The 14,707-nt window shown below is 39.3% G+C and overlaps 1 protein-coding gene across 4 annotated transcripts in view; it reads right to left on the bottom strand.

The window, feature by feature from the left end:
• The window catches only part of LOC145768186 (RNA polymerase II-associated protein 1-like), a 52,588-nt gene that overhangs the window by 21,740 nt on the left and 16,141 nt on the right, over window positions 1–14,707 (bottom strand). For 3 of the 4 annotated variants that reach the window (XM_082579662.1, XM_082579663.1, XM_082579666.1), the window contains exons 5-6: window positions 6,622–6,705; window positions 1,411–1,534 (exon numbers count right to left, since the gene is read on the bottom strand). In XM_082579662.1, the coding sequence (XP_082435788.1) occupies window positions 1,411–1,534; window positions 6,622–6,705 (208 nt within the window). The remainder of the gene's footprint in view (window positions 1–1,410; window positions 1,535–6,621; window positions 6,706–14,707) is intronic. The other variant, XM_082579664.1, reaches the window with a different exon arrangement.

Below are 14,707 nucleotides of genomic sequence, written 5' to 3'. Positions count from 1 at the left end.
TGCAGATAATGAAAGAAAGAAACCAGACGTATACCAATAAAAATAATCTAATGAAGTGAAATCAATGATGAAATATGATCTATCGATGATTGGTTCTAAGTATTCCGGTTTCTGTAACGTTCTCTATACCTTCCAGCAATGCAGTTTGATGACAGTGTAATGAATTTTAAGGAATGTTGCATTTCCTGAATTAGATTTATCATAGGTCATGAACCTGACCACAGCCACACACACAGCTTGCACAATGCACATACACCACTAGCCCGGAACCGGAGTTGAAAAAAATGGCCGGAGTTTGGCCGGGGGCCAAAACCGGAGGTCAAACCATCACCAATGACGTGTTTATAAAAAACATTACAGAAATCTATCAAAGCGCCTCTGAAGACGTATGTGCGCAACTGCGCATGTATGTAAACTATGTATACAATGTTACAAACACTAAAAGCCACAAAACCCTAGAAAATGTTTGCCTTCACCTTCAAGCATGTCATTGAGTGGCTTGCTGAGACAAATTTATGTGTTCTAGATGCAAATTGAACGTCGGTCAAGTGCCTCAACCTTCCAGGTATGCAGTTGAAGTTTATACAATAATCATAATCCTATCATTGACCCACCAGTGGGGTGCGACCCACTGGTGGGTCAATGATAGGCAGCAAAGCATTTCTAAATGTTGCAGTTTATGATCAGATCAAGAAACTGTTGCATTATTATTGCACACCAATTACACAACAATTAAACTTATTCGTCATGTCGTGACCCCCATACATGTTGGAAAGTGTAGACAGGCTACTGGGTAAATTAGAAATTTGTTAAATTCGGATAAACAGTAGCCTAGTAAAGATGCCTTTTTGTGTAGGCTACAGTAATTGTTAATCTTTTATCTAATGAGTTGCATTTTAAATATATATCATACTAGCTAAACCAGGGTTGTGCCTCTGCCATAAAACTTGAGAATATACTCACTGAACTTTCTGCAACAGCACTCTCAAGTTAAATACCAAGAAGTAAAAATACCAAGACCTTACTTCATTTTGGATCCATGCAAACAAACAATACCTTTCACTTTCACTATCAAAGTGCACCAACAAATTCTCTTGTCTGTAACTAAATTAAGGCCAGGAAATAGCCTGAAAACGGACACTCTAATCTTAATGCTTTATTGCGTGTGAGTTGGCCTATTTGTCAAGCCTTGATTAGATCTGATAATGTAATATCCAATATGCAAATTGCAAGCTCAAGTTTTGCATTACCATTAAATTGCATGAGGATAGCTTGTCTTTTTCTCATACATTAATTTATTTTTCATTTGTTTGGTCATAACATCTCATTATGGGTCACATAAAAATATGACAATAAAAGTGGGTGACAAAGTGAAGTGAAATAGCACTGTTCTAAGAGAAACTACCTTACCTGTTCGGCAACTCAACCTCTTTATTTCTGCTTGTATCATGAATCTCTTCCATCCATTTCATCTTCTCTGCTTCAACATTCTCCATGTTCATCCATGTGCCATCAACGCTTATATGTGAAGGATCTAAAAACAAAGTATATCCAACACCATTAATGTTGCAATTGTGTAATGGTAAAACACTAACACAAGATTGTAGGTTAAGCTGCATATCTTTTGCTGTAGCAAAGTTTATCAAATCTCATACTAGAAGTTGAGAAACTGCTACTCAGACTTTCTTTTGAAAACTGCTACACACTACCATCAAATGTTTGTTTTGTTAAATTATGCTGTTCTTCTACCACATAGCAGATGCATATCTTGTAAAAGAAAGCTCAAAGAAAATCTACTTTCTCATCCAATAAAGCAACAAACTCCGATGACCTGTAACACACATTTTATAGTTGTGACCTTTGCTTGTCTGGCAGCAAAAGAAAAAAAAAGAAAAGTGCAAACATCAGTAAAATGCCCATTGCCCCAAAAAAATTTAAACGACGCACCAGGGTATCGCAAGTCGCAACATACAGTATGAGCCCCTTCAAAAAATTTAAATAGACCAACAGACAGCAACCTCAAGCCAAACAAAAGAACCTCATAAAACAACGACACACTGACTCAACACCATTTATCATAGCACATGACTAATGTGATGACTGTGTTTCGAAATCTAGTGCAAACTGCTAACTTCCACCGTAAACTTGCAGCATTAGGCTGAAACAGGCCATTTGTAATTACATTTGTGAAGTACGGTAAGTTTATACTGTCAAGTGTCAACAGTAGTACCGTATTGGAATTGATATTAAATCAGCCCTCGAAATTAGCTTCCATCTACGACGGCAAAAACATTGCCGTCGCCAAATCAACAAACCTTGGGTTGCGGCGGCAATTGCCGTATGCTTTAATCAAAAGAAATTTTATGCGCTTCTTCTTCATCGTGTGTCACACGGCGGTAGCCCAGAGCATTACGCACGCTATTTTATACGCTGACAATGCTCTTGTGAACTGTAAAAAGTTTGCAATCTTATAAATACTGGCTTAATTGTTACGCAAAAGTTATTCTTTCATCAAATGCTTATTTTTGACCGGTGTCGTTGCGAATATAAAAAGTGGTACAAAATTGGATAAATGGTTCTTCGGCAGTAAAGAAAAGTAATGCTTCCGATCATATGGCATCGCGCGTTCATGAACGGGCAGTTTTCGTCTTCAAGTATTCCAGTGACGACATGACAACCTCATCCTCCGATGATTCCGATTCTGACTAGTTCTTTATCCAACAGACTTTGTGTTGCTCGCAGTATCCTAATTGTGCCGAAATTATGTTAGTGTACTGTATACGTAAATCGAGGCAATCTTCTCGCAGGAAGCTATTGATTTGTTATCGGTACCTGATTGAACAATTAACGTTATTTCATGATAATTTAACGTCGCTAGATGTCGAATTAATGTGAAACAAACGTAAATATCTTATTGGGCATTGTTGTTACGCGACAGATATAACTCGCCGGGAAAATTAAATCGATTTGTGCTGACTCGAACGTTGAATCAACCCAAAATTAACTTACTTCTCCCCCCTCTAATGAGTTATAACGTGAATCACCAAACAGCGTGCGTATCGCGTTGATCGCTACTTTTGGTATTATTACATCACAACAAATTTATGTATTTTTAAACAGTGCGGTCGTGATAGACTATTCGATTATTTTTTTCTCTTCTCGTTTTGCATGTTTTGGTACAATTTTTTTGGAATAAACGTTCACAGCAATTGCCAAGGCAATTTCAGCTTTTGCCGTTTGGCCTCATCAATGTTTTTGCGAAGTAAAAATATGCTAATTTTGAAGACTGTGTGAGTGTTCACAGCAAGTAAAATAGTCCGAGGTGAGGTCTTGGTGCGATGTTTCTGCTGATTAAACTCACGCTGCGAGTAAATCAAACAGGATGAAATTTTGAACAATTTTTGTCCGAATTAAATGCTCATTTTGCGACGGCATTTTTATTGCCGTAGCAGAATGGTCATTATGACGTTTGCGGCGGCATTTATCACGGCAATTGCCGTGTGCCGCCGCTAATTTCGAGGACTGTTAAATTACAAAATATTTCCTGCAAGATTATCCGGAATGGCCTGTTTCAGAGAATCCGATTCGGAGAAATCCCGATTCGCAGACAACCTTTTTCAGAGAAAGCCCATTTCGGAGATTTTTTGAAAATCTAATGACGCCTTCTGTTTATTTAGAGAATTTTGTATTTTATTCCATTATTATTTTATTTCTACCGTTTCTTTTGCATTCCGACAAAGAAAAATACAGTAGAACTTGGATAACTCGTCTTCGAAAAACTCGTCAGTTTGCCCAAGTCGTCAATGATTGCCAGGTCCCAGCAGAAAGCCCATCTTTTGTACACAATCAAGTTCGGTTAAGTGGTCATCGCATAATTCGTCAATTCGATTATGTTGTCACTGTTTTTCTTCCCCTGGGACATAAAATTCGTCTAAGTTGTCATTCACCTAAATGCTGACGTGGCATTTACAGACTCTTTCGAGAAGAAATTACTGCGCTAAGACGTGTGCACGCACACACTCTATCGGGCTAGACGCACATGCGTGGAGTATGTTGGTTAGAGTGCATCAGTTGCCCCTTTATTTTTGAAAAATTGGAAATTCAACTCGGCCCTTAGTAGTTTTATTCCCATTCACCAAAAAACGTCATGGCCAAAATTTTATTGAATTTCAACTTCATTAAAGGGGTCAACAGTGAACTCAAAATTTTGGAAAATTAATGCACCCGTTATCACAGTATGTACAGCAAGGTAAGGAAAGAGTGGAATAAATACACAGTTACACTGTAACTTCCATATTATGGTTATGTATCATAGCAGCTTCTCAGGCTGTTTAAATCGTAAATCAGTGTGTACATAAAACAAAATATAAAAGGTGGAAATGTTGAAGTGATGTCATTAAAATTAGAGAATTGGACATCAGTGAAGCACTTGACTACTGACTATGCTCCAGGCATGTGAACGCATTACATAGACCAAATTAAGTTTTAGTAAAGTCATTAACTAAGCTCAGACATGCACTTATTTCAAAGCAAACTTAAAAGTTCACACCAACGTAGTTATATACCAAATTCATCATTTTTACAATGATTCAACATTGTCGAACGTTGAATTTGTGCAACTATGGTCACTTCTCTCAACTGAATCGATGTAAAATTTAAGACTGTCTTAAATAAAAGTTAATTTACGTTGCTGTTATCTATCTTCAAGCTTCTATCTTCTATCTAGCTAGCTTCGAGAAACCATTAAGCAAGCATAACTCTAATAACTAAACAGCAAACGAATCAAATTATCAAACAACGGTTATTTCAAATGCATATTATACAACGACTAGTTTGTTGATTGTTCAAAGACAATAAAACATGGTGACGTACAATGGGCCAGATTGCAGGGAAACTCCACAACGTTACCGACGGATATTCACAAAATAGCTTTAAACATCAAACTTTGAATTGGATGTTGACCCCCTCAACCAACTCCGATTGACAAAATATTTTACATCCTGTGTTTTTTCATTATTTGGAACAATATTTCCAAGGGCTGATCAAAAATTCCAACATCGGGGCAACTGATGCACTCTAATGTTGGTCTGGTCGATTGCGGGTGTGCGCGCACGTGCTCTGTTGCCGATAAGAGAAGCGCTGCAGCACGTGCGTGGCTCAAGAGGAAGAAGAGCCTGTGCCACCTCCATCTACAAAAGAAGCTTTGCAGATGGTTGGAAAGCTCCAACACTATATGTTATGCTAAGAAGACAGTGGTGAATTCGCAAGCTCACTATCAAAAATGCATGACTACTTGGTTGACAAGACACTTGCAAGCAAAACGCAGTCAAAAATATCTGTGTTCTTCAGTTAAGCTGTTAAGTGCGTTATTACTGTACTGTACTTTATTGTGTACCGTAATTAAATTCTTTTCTCGATTTCCTCTTTGTCTCACTTTACCACTATCACACTTAATTAGGACGCGGAGCACCATGAAATTAATGCGACGCAAAACAATGGCAAAATTTAGCTGTTTGCATTGGTCGTCAGTTCGCGTAAGTCGTCACTTTTTTGTTCCCCCTGGGGTGACGAGTTATTTAAGTTCTACTGTAAATTGAATTGAAATATATATATATTACATTAAAATGTTTGCTCACATAAACTTGACATGTATCCCTGCATCGCCGTCTGTATACAAACTTAGAATATATTCGAATCCTCAACTATTAGAAAATTTCAATACCTAGTTTAACAAGTTAATACAAAAACGCCGGAGATGATTCAATCGATGTCAAATAACAAAACAAACAAAAAATAACAGTTCATGCATCCATTTGGAAATTGTGGCTGATACCACATAGGAAGTCCCACATGGACTGAGGTGGAACATTGCAATGCCCATCAAAGCGAACAAGTTTCTTGACGCGGTCGTTAGCATCTCTATATTTTTTAAACTTACGTGGCGGACTATGGCCGGCTATCCCTGTATCGTATGCTATGAAAACACCTTCATCTTAATGTTAAGCAACAGAAAGCAGGATTGTTAAAACTAACTTTTAAATTGGGTGATCATTCATTTCTCTAATTGTAATTTAATTCTTTTCAATATACATATACCGCTGTGATTTTACAATTCTCCGATAAAGGCTGTCTCCGAATAAGAACTTCTCTGAATCGGATTCTCCCAATAGTAGCAGACCCAGATTATCTGTGGGTCGGAAACATTTAGAATCTTTTTTTTTTTTTTGAGTCTTCACCAAGTATTTGCGGAGCTCTGGCATAGAGGAGCAAAATTGATACCATGTTTGCACATGTTCAACTGCACAATGCTGTAAATGGGCAGTTTGAAACGCACGGGTAAAATGACCAATAAACACAATGGATATTGGATATGTACCTTGGTAACTGCTGTAGGCCATCACCATTCATCATCGTCTCAAGATATTAAAAACAGCCACCCCTCCTTGAACTGAAGAATGGTTTGCAAAAGAATTGCAACATTCTTCAATTTTGGGAAGTAACAGGACTATTCATGTCTTCCCCATCACGTTTGAATTCACTGACTGATAACTGTGCGTAGGACTTGCTTAAAAACTTCTGCAGGCCAAATGTATTTACCCCCTGACACCAATCATCACTTACCATGTTGCGGAGATGATCTTCTATCTTGGGGTTTGCTGATAAATTCTCTTTCAGCAGATGATTTATTGCCAGCAATTAATATGTCTATAAATGTAAAAGACAATTTAACTGGCTTAAAAATTTAGTAATTCCTAAGAAAAGTGTTGTATTCAGTTATAAAAACATTCAAAATTATGAACAGTTAATGTTGTACGAATTCCAGAAAATTGTCTAAGTAAACTGTGTTACAGCCAACACAATCTTTTACAATCTAAAAATAAGGAATTATGAGAGCCTGTTTTAAAAGTAAGTTCATGATTCGTTGAAATGTTTGTTCCAAACAAATTAAAATGGTAAAACTCACAATATTATTTTGATACCTTCTAGAATCTAGGTATAAGAAAATGCGAAATGGCCCATTTAGGCGAGTCCGTCTCGGCGAGTTCCCTATTTGGCGAGAGCCTGTTTCGGCGAGTTCCCTATTCAGCAATTTTTTGAAATTTTTGGGTACCGTAGCCTAATTATCACTGCCGTTTTTACATCGTTTAACATCGTTACTGCCGTTTTAACGTCGCTAAACGTTAAAATCGTGCAGAAAAAATAAAAATAAAATGTTTGAACTATTAAATTAAAACTCGTCATGTGTCATTCGTCATGTTTATGTCTGTAAGTTAGTACTTTTGAATAGTTAAAATGATTATTTTGGATCAACAAATGTGTTGTGACCTACAGTTTGGATTGAAAGGAAATTATCGGGTACTGTAGCCTAGTTATCCCGACCAGCAAAAATTGCCGTTTTTACATCGTTTTAACGTCGCTAAACGTTTAAATCGTGTAGAAAATGCACAGCCACCAAACCAAGAAAAGAAAGCAAAAAAAAGAAAACTTTTATTTTGTCTATTGTAAAATAGACCTACAATTAACACTTGCAAGAACAACCAGGGCGATTTAACACAAAAGAAATTCAAAAAGTGACAAGTTTCCCGAAGTTTTTACTTTGAGAGTCTCGCATTCAAAAATTTGGCTATGATGTCATAAAAGACCCAGAAAAACAAATATTGAAGGAAACTGGCTCAGTGTGACCATGCGGATTCAGAAAAAAGTAAATAACAATAGAGATATAATTAAATGTAATAAAATACAAACATACTACTTCTGTTCAAATAAACTTTGTTCAATCAATTTCACTTTCCAAAAGTTTTACAAAAGTTACAAGTGAAATGTCACAATCAATGTGCGAGGTCTCGCGACGGACTGCTTTGTATCTTGACCGAACGTGCTGTTTTGATTGTGGAATTCTTATGTGATATGTTATTATCGGTTATTGTCCTGTAGTAACCTCTGATTGAGAAATCTTTATTATGTGACGTATTTCCAGATCATTCTACTGCTACGTGCAAATCTGGAAGCTTCTTTAACTTGCTTGTTTACGTGTAGTGCAACTTGACAGAACAATGAGTTCTTATGATGTAACATTACGTAGCGTAACCTTCTCGAAGTTACTAGACCAAACAACCTGCTATAAATAGTGGTGTAATTTGCATTATGATTATTATGAGTTGTGGATTGTTGTTGTTGTGGTAGTGGGTAATAGATGCAGAGATTATTGTTCATTGAGAGTTAAAGTAATTGAATACAAGTAGATGAGAGTTAGTGCTGATATGAATTGTGATCGAAATTAGAGTTACAGAATAAGAAGCTGTGTTGAGCGGAATGGCCCGATTCGGTGAGTCCGATTCGGTGAGTCCGATTCGGTGAGAGCCTTTTTCGGTGAGAGCCTTTTTCGGTGAGAGCCCTATTCGGTGAGATTTTTTTTTAAAATTATTGCGCGCCGTAGCCTAATTATCATTGCCGTTATAAGGTTAGGGCAGTAGTTCTCAAACTGTGCGTCGCGACGCCCTGGTGCGTCGTTTCACTTTTCCAAAGGTGTCGCAGAATAGTTCCGTTACGTGGCTGAACTCAGTTTATCTTATTAAAATGAGGTTAACCCTTTGAGCACCACTGGGACACATGTGTTCCATGCACTTAGCCTATTACACCGCAATTAACTAAAAAAATTGCCACTGCTGATACCCTAACGTAGTATTGGATGGATAGTCTATCCTTCAAACTAAATAAAAAAAAATGGAAACTCTGAATCATTTTTCTTGGTGTTATTTCTGTTTGAAAACAGTGAAGAGTTGAGGTTGCAAGTGTATTTTTTTCCTTCAAATTTGCGAAGCACATTTGGCCAACATATTTGTCCAAGCTCGAGTCGAAATTTGCAAAATACTTCCCGGAAAATTTATCAAACTACGAATGGAGATGTGATCCTTTTGTAGTAGAAAATCCGAAAATTTTTGGATTCAATGAATGACGATTAGGTGAAACAAAGCACTGCGAATTATTATCCCAGTCGCCACGTCGTATTTATGTCAAGCAGGATTTTCTGCCTTGGCGGTGATAAAACCAAATATCGATCACGAATAAACGGCGAAACAGAAATGCGAATGGCAATTTCAAAAATTCTCCCAAGATTCAATGAACTTTGCGAAAACAAACAAGTCCACACGTCACATTAAATAATATACATTGCTTTTTGTTGTTGTATCAATAAACAAAACTTTAATCATAAATTTCTTTATTTACGTACGTTTATTTGCTGGTGCGTCGCAAGTCCAGAAAACTTTTCCAGAGGCGTCGCAACAAAAAAAGTTTGAGAACCACTGGGTTAGGGGATAGGGGATAGAGGTTAGGGGGTTGGGGGTTTTTGGGGTTAGGGGGTTGAGGGTTTTTGGGGTTGGGGGTTTTTGGGGTTAGGGGGTTGGGGATTTTTGGGGTTGGGGGTTTTTGAGGTTGGGGGTTGGGGGTTTTTGGGGTTGGGGTTTTTGGGGTTTGGGGGTTTTTGGGGGTTTTTGGGGGTTGGGGGGTTAGGGGTTTTTGGGGTTGGGGGTTTTTGGGGTTGGGGTTTTTTGGGGTTTGGGGTTTTTTGGGGGTTAAGGGATAGGGGGTTTTTGGGATTAGGGGGTTGGGGGTTTTTGGGGTTGGGGGTTTTTGGGGTTGGGGTTTGGGGGTTTTTGGGGGTTGGAGTTTTGGGGTTGGGGGTTTTTGGGGTTGGGGTTTTTTGGGTTTGGGGGTTTTTGGAGGTTGGGGTTTGCGGTTTTGGGGTTTGGGGGTTTTTGGGGGTTTGGGTTAGGGGTTTTTGGGTTAGGGGGTTAGGGGTTTTAATTAGGCTACGGTACCCGATAATTTTCAAACAAAAATTCAAAAAAAAACACAAAAATCCCCAACCCCAAAAACCCCCAACCCATATCCCCTAACCTCTATCCCCTAACCCCTATCCCTAACCCTATAACGGCAATGATAATTAGGCTACGGCGCGCAATAATTAAAAAAAAAAACTCACCGAATAGGGCTCTCACCGAAAAAGGCTCTCACCGAAAAAGGCTCTCACCGAATCGGACTCACCGAATCGGACTCACCGAATAGTAGCAGACCCGTGTTGAGAAGCCCTTTTCTAAAGTCCTTCAAGAATTTTCATTATCATTTCACCAGTAGAAGTATTCGACATTTAATTGACTGCCTTTCGGTAATATCCCATTAAACTGACGTCATTAAACCTTTCCAAGTCTCTTTCCTGGTAAGAGGTAGAAAGAAATTGTGACATTCTGGGGGCTCGTCCGGGATAATAATAACCGAAAGAACAATATATCAACAACAAGCTGTCAAAATGACGGATACCGTCGAAAATGAGATGATAGTTGCAACAATTTGTACAAAACATTAAAGCTACAGAAGTAAAGTAGTTTTGATGATACGAATTTTAGTACAAAAAACAAAAGGGTCGGGCAGCACTACTTCTAAAAATATAGTTAGGCTAGATAATTTGATGACAAAAACAACTAATATATTCTAAGTTTGCATACAGACGGTGACGTGGGATTCAAAGAACCAAATTAGCCTAACAGTTTGCAGGCCTCGAAATTCGTTTTTGTTGGCGGCGGACAAACGTGTCCAGTCGGAGCAGCTATCTCGTGTCTGGTCTGAGCAGCTATCTCGTGTCCGGTCTGAGCAGACAAATTAAGTCTCACGGCGGACACACCAGTTTTCACGTCGATCGTCATACTTAATCACTTTATCTTGATATTTCTTCGCCATCTGAGAACTATAGCTATAAGGTTTAGAAGGCTTTAAATTTCAGCGAAGTCACTCTGAAAGGCTTTCATCAGACCAACGACGTGCGCTTGAAGAGTCAAAGCGCCGTGTAGCTGCTTAATACGCCGCATAACTGATTAACTTCTACCGAATGAGGTCGTGTGACTTCTTGCATCACAATGCTCTGGGCACGAGTCGGAAAACTTCTACACTAATGCTACTATTTTCTGTTGTGCAAAGTATCACTCAGAGGCTTTTTTAGGTTTATTTTTGCGTATCATGTGAGCAAAAGCGAATTTTCCTTGGGCTTTTTGTTACTGTAATACCAAAACTTAACAAATTTTGCTGCATCTTGCTGTAATAGTCTACTCGTATTTTCTAATTTTGTAACCAACATTTCCTTATCAATATTACTCGGAGAGCAAAGCCATACATTGTGACATAAGACTTGAACTAAGTTGCGCGTGATTAGTGTAGAAGTGCCGGTACTCCTATCGATTCTTAGCGAAGAAATTCACCTTTGTTACGATGATTCAATGTCATCAATCGTTGAAGCAACGTAAAATCAAACGTTTTTCTGCTTGAATGAAAGCTAAGGGATCCAGTATTCACATTTTCTAGATGCGCGCTAGAATGCGCGGGAAATTGCATTCTTGCAACAATTGTTCATGCTATGCAATGACGATTTGTATCGCTAGTTCTTGTGTTATTTCTGGCGGACAATTATGACCGATCTAGAGGGTACTTCCGGCAGACATCACACGCTGTGACGGCGGACATGTCCGGCTTGTCCGCTGTGAATTTTGAGGCCTGAGTTCGTATTTACATTGATTCAATGTCTGAATATTGAATAATATTCAATCGTTGGATTTGCAGAAGGCGTCGTTGGATTTTCAAAAAATTGCCGAATAGGGAACTCGCCGAATAGTAGCAGACCCAAGAAAATGATAGACATTAGTAGGCATCCTTCCATCTTTTCAGATGATGGTAGCACTATGGGTATGGCAGCTTCTCATGTGGCTTTGAAGTCCAATCCTGGCATGGCAGTCTCGTCCACAATTTGGACATATGAAATCAAAGGAGTTCTGAGGTTGCTGTCTCTCTTTTCTTCTTTGCTCTAGTTGCTTCCTCCGCCTCGACTGACCCTTTGCTAGATCCGCACTGACTTCGTAGCGCCATCTGTTGCGGTTTGCTGTGATCAGTTCCCAGCTGGCAGGGTCTATGTCAGTTAGCTTCAGGTCTCGTTTGCAAACGTCTCTGTAACGCAGTGCAGGTCGTCCTACTGGGCATTTCCCTGTGGCAAGTTCACTGTACAGAATGTCCTTTGGAATGCGCCCATCCTTCATTCTGGATACATGCCCCAACCAGCGCAGACGTCGCTGGCAGAGGAGAAGGTGCATGCTCAGGGAGCAAGAACGTTCCAGAACAGTGGTGTTGGGTATTCTGTCCTTTCAGGAAATACCAAGAATGCGCCTCCAGCAACGAAGGTGAAAACTTTCAAGGCGTTTTTTTTGTCTGGCATACGTGGTTCAGGACTCACTACCGTACAGCAGAGTACCGTATTTTACGGACCATAAGGCGCACTTTAAATTCTTTTTTTCCTCATAAATTGATCGTGCGCCTTATGGTCCGATGCGCCTTATGTATGGATCAAGTGCGGTAGTGCTTTATTGCCTACACTCAAAACCAGTACCGATATACTATTATATATGGTCCTGTGCGCCATATGGTCCGGTGCGCCTTATAGTCCGGTGCGCCTTATGTATGAACAAAAAACTAATCAAAGCAATTTATTGACAGTGCGCCTTATAGTCCGGTGCGCCTTATGGTCCGTAAAATACAGTACTAAGAACACACGCACGGTACACTTTGAATTTTGCGTTAAGTGTCAAAAGATTATTGTCCCACACTCTCGCCCCGAGTTGAGTCATCACTCCTGCAGCCCTGGCTATCCGTCTGTCGATTTCCTTATCTAAGGACAGGTTGCTGGTGACCGTTGAACCAAGGTAGGTGAAGTGGTCTGTCACTTCGAGCACTTCTGGTTCTATGGTGATAACAGGTGGCTTGGGGACATCTTGGCCCATGACTACTGTTTTCTTGATACTGATGGTCAGTGCGAATTCCCTACAGGCGTGTGCAAACTGGTTGAGCAACTGCTGCAGCTCGTGCTCGACGTGTGCTGACAGTGCTGCGTCGTCGGCAAACAACAGTTCTCTGATCAGCACTGTACGAACTTTTGTCTTGGTTTAGCACTGTACGAACTTTTGTCTCATTGCTCGTTGGATTTTAATAATAAAATAGGGAACTCGCCGAAAAAGGCTCTCGCCGAATAGGGAACTCACCGAATCGGGAACTCGCCGAATCGGACTCGCCGAATCGGACTCGCCGAATAGTAGCAGACCCAAAAAAATGATAGACATTAGACACCAATTAATTGAGTGCCAGAACAACTTTGTTCAAATTACAACAAAACCAATTCATGATGCAGCGACAATGCGACATCTCTCATTATAAAAATAAACAATCACGTCTAAATAAAAAGACTAACAGTTTGTTTCAAATCTCTTGTGACATGCTCTTCTTCAATCGACAGGCAGACCGAACAATTTTGACAGTTTCCCCACAGATCAAGGGTGCATTGCGAGAGAAAATTCAAATCAAAAGGATAGTGAAGCACGACACATGGAGCATCTGCTACAACTTTTTTTGTTCAATGTACCATAATCCGCTATTTTTCTGACAAAGGCATGTAATATGTGTGCTGCTGTACTGAAGACGCTTGAGTGAATTCTGCTTCATCTAGCTTTCTGCTTCCCAACTAGTGGGTCACACAGTAATTTCAGGCGGAATGGCTCGTTTCGGCGAATCCAATTCGGAGAAAACCGATTCGCAGAATTTGTAGGGAATATTTAGATAGACGGTTTTTGAGTTTACCTTTCCATACCCATGCAAAAGGTTTGGGCAATTAACCTAACCTATAACACTGGTCAACAAGAAATTTTGGCAAGACAAACTAATCATTTTCAAGTAATTCTGGTGCCCAAGTAAGTCATTCAATACTAACAAGCAGCCAATGTTGTGCTTCATCAAAATTAGTATTGTTTTTGGAAGCTTAAACTGTATAAGGTAGCTTTTTCAGTTGCTGTGTTTTGTTATTACCACGCCTGGCAAGAGCGACTGCAACAAGTATGAAAACTTTTTGCAGCAAAACCAGAGCAATATGCTACATGTGATTTAACCCTTTAACTACCAGTGCTAGACCAAGTAGCTCAAGACGAGGTTGATTGAACATCAAAACAAATTTTTGATTTATATGCGGATATTAGGTACCTTTTGATTCTGCATTTACACATTTACCTTTTGCTTCTGCAAAGTTGTCCACCAGCCACAAGCCCAATGCCTGGGCTAATAAAGCTAATTTACTACGTTTTAAGGAAGCGATTGCTAGATTCACCACTGTTATGTCGATCATGGTAATGATTTATGCGTAACAAGTATGGATGAGCAATTTGGAATTGGATCTTTGCATGCATGTCTTAAACCATTACGGCTTTGCCACCTTTTCCTTTTGTTGGTTATGGCACAGTGATTTTACTTCCACAATATCGTTTCTTCTGCATTTCGACAAAGAAAAATAAATATACACAGCGTACAACTGCAAAAAGTGTACGTGTTAATGAGGATGCATAATAATATGTTGTCGCAAACAAAACATTGACTTTATCTTGCGTTTGCTTCATTTTCTATGGCGGAAATATAGCAAATTGGATTCGATGTAGGCCTAACTAAGCTACTCTAGCAGGCCACTAAGCTCATTTATTTTTCCGGAGACCAAGTATGGCCTACCACAGCTGCTTCCGGTGACCAAATTCTTGCGCCCGGCAGCCAAAAACAAAAATCTGTTAAAAAATTGTGTTTAAAAAATGCATTAATTGATATCGTGTTTTTGCGTTCACTCAAAGAACAACACAAA

Source organism: Aplidium turbinatum, chromosome 4 (genome assembly GCF_918807975.1).
Source record: "Aplidium turbinatum chromosome 4, kaAplTurb1.1, whole genome shotgun sequence".
NCBI lineage: Eukaryota > Metazoa > Chordata > Ascidiacea > Aplousobranchia > Polyclinidae > Aplidium > Aplidium turbinatum.
The sequence above is the reverse complement of the archived record's forward strand: the minus strand, read 5'-3'. Positions and strand labels throughout refer to the sequence as shown.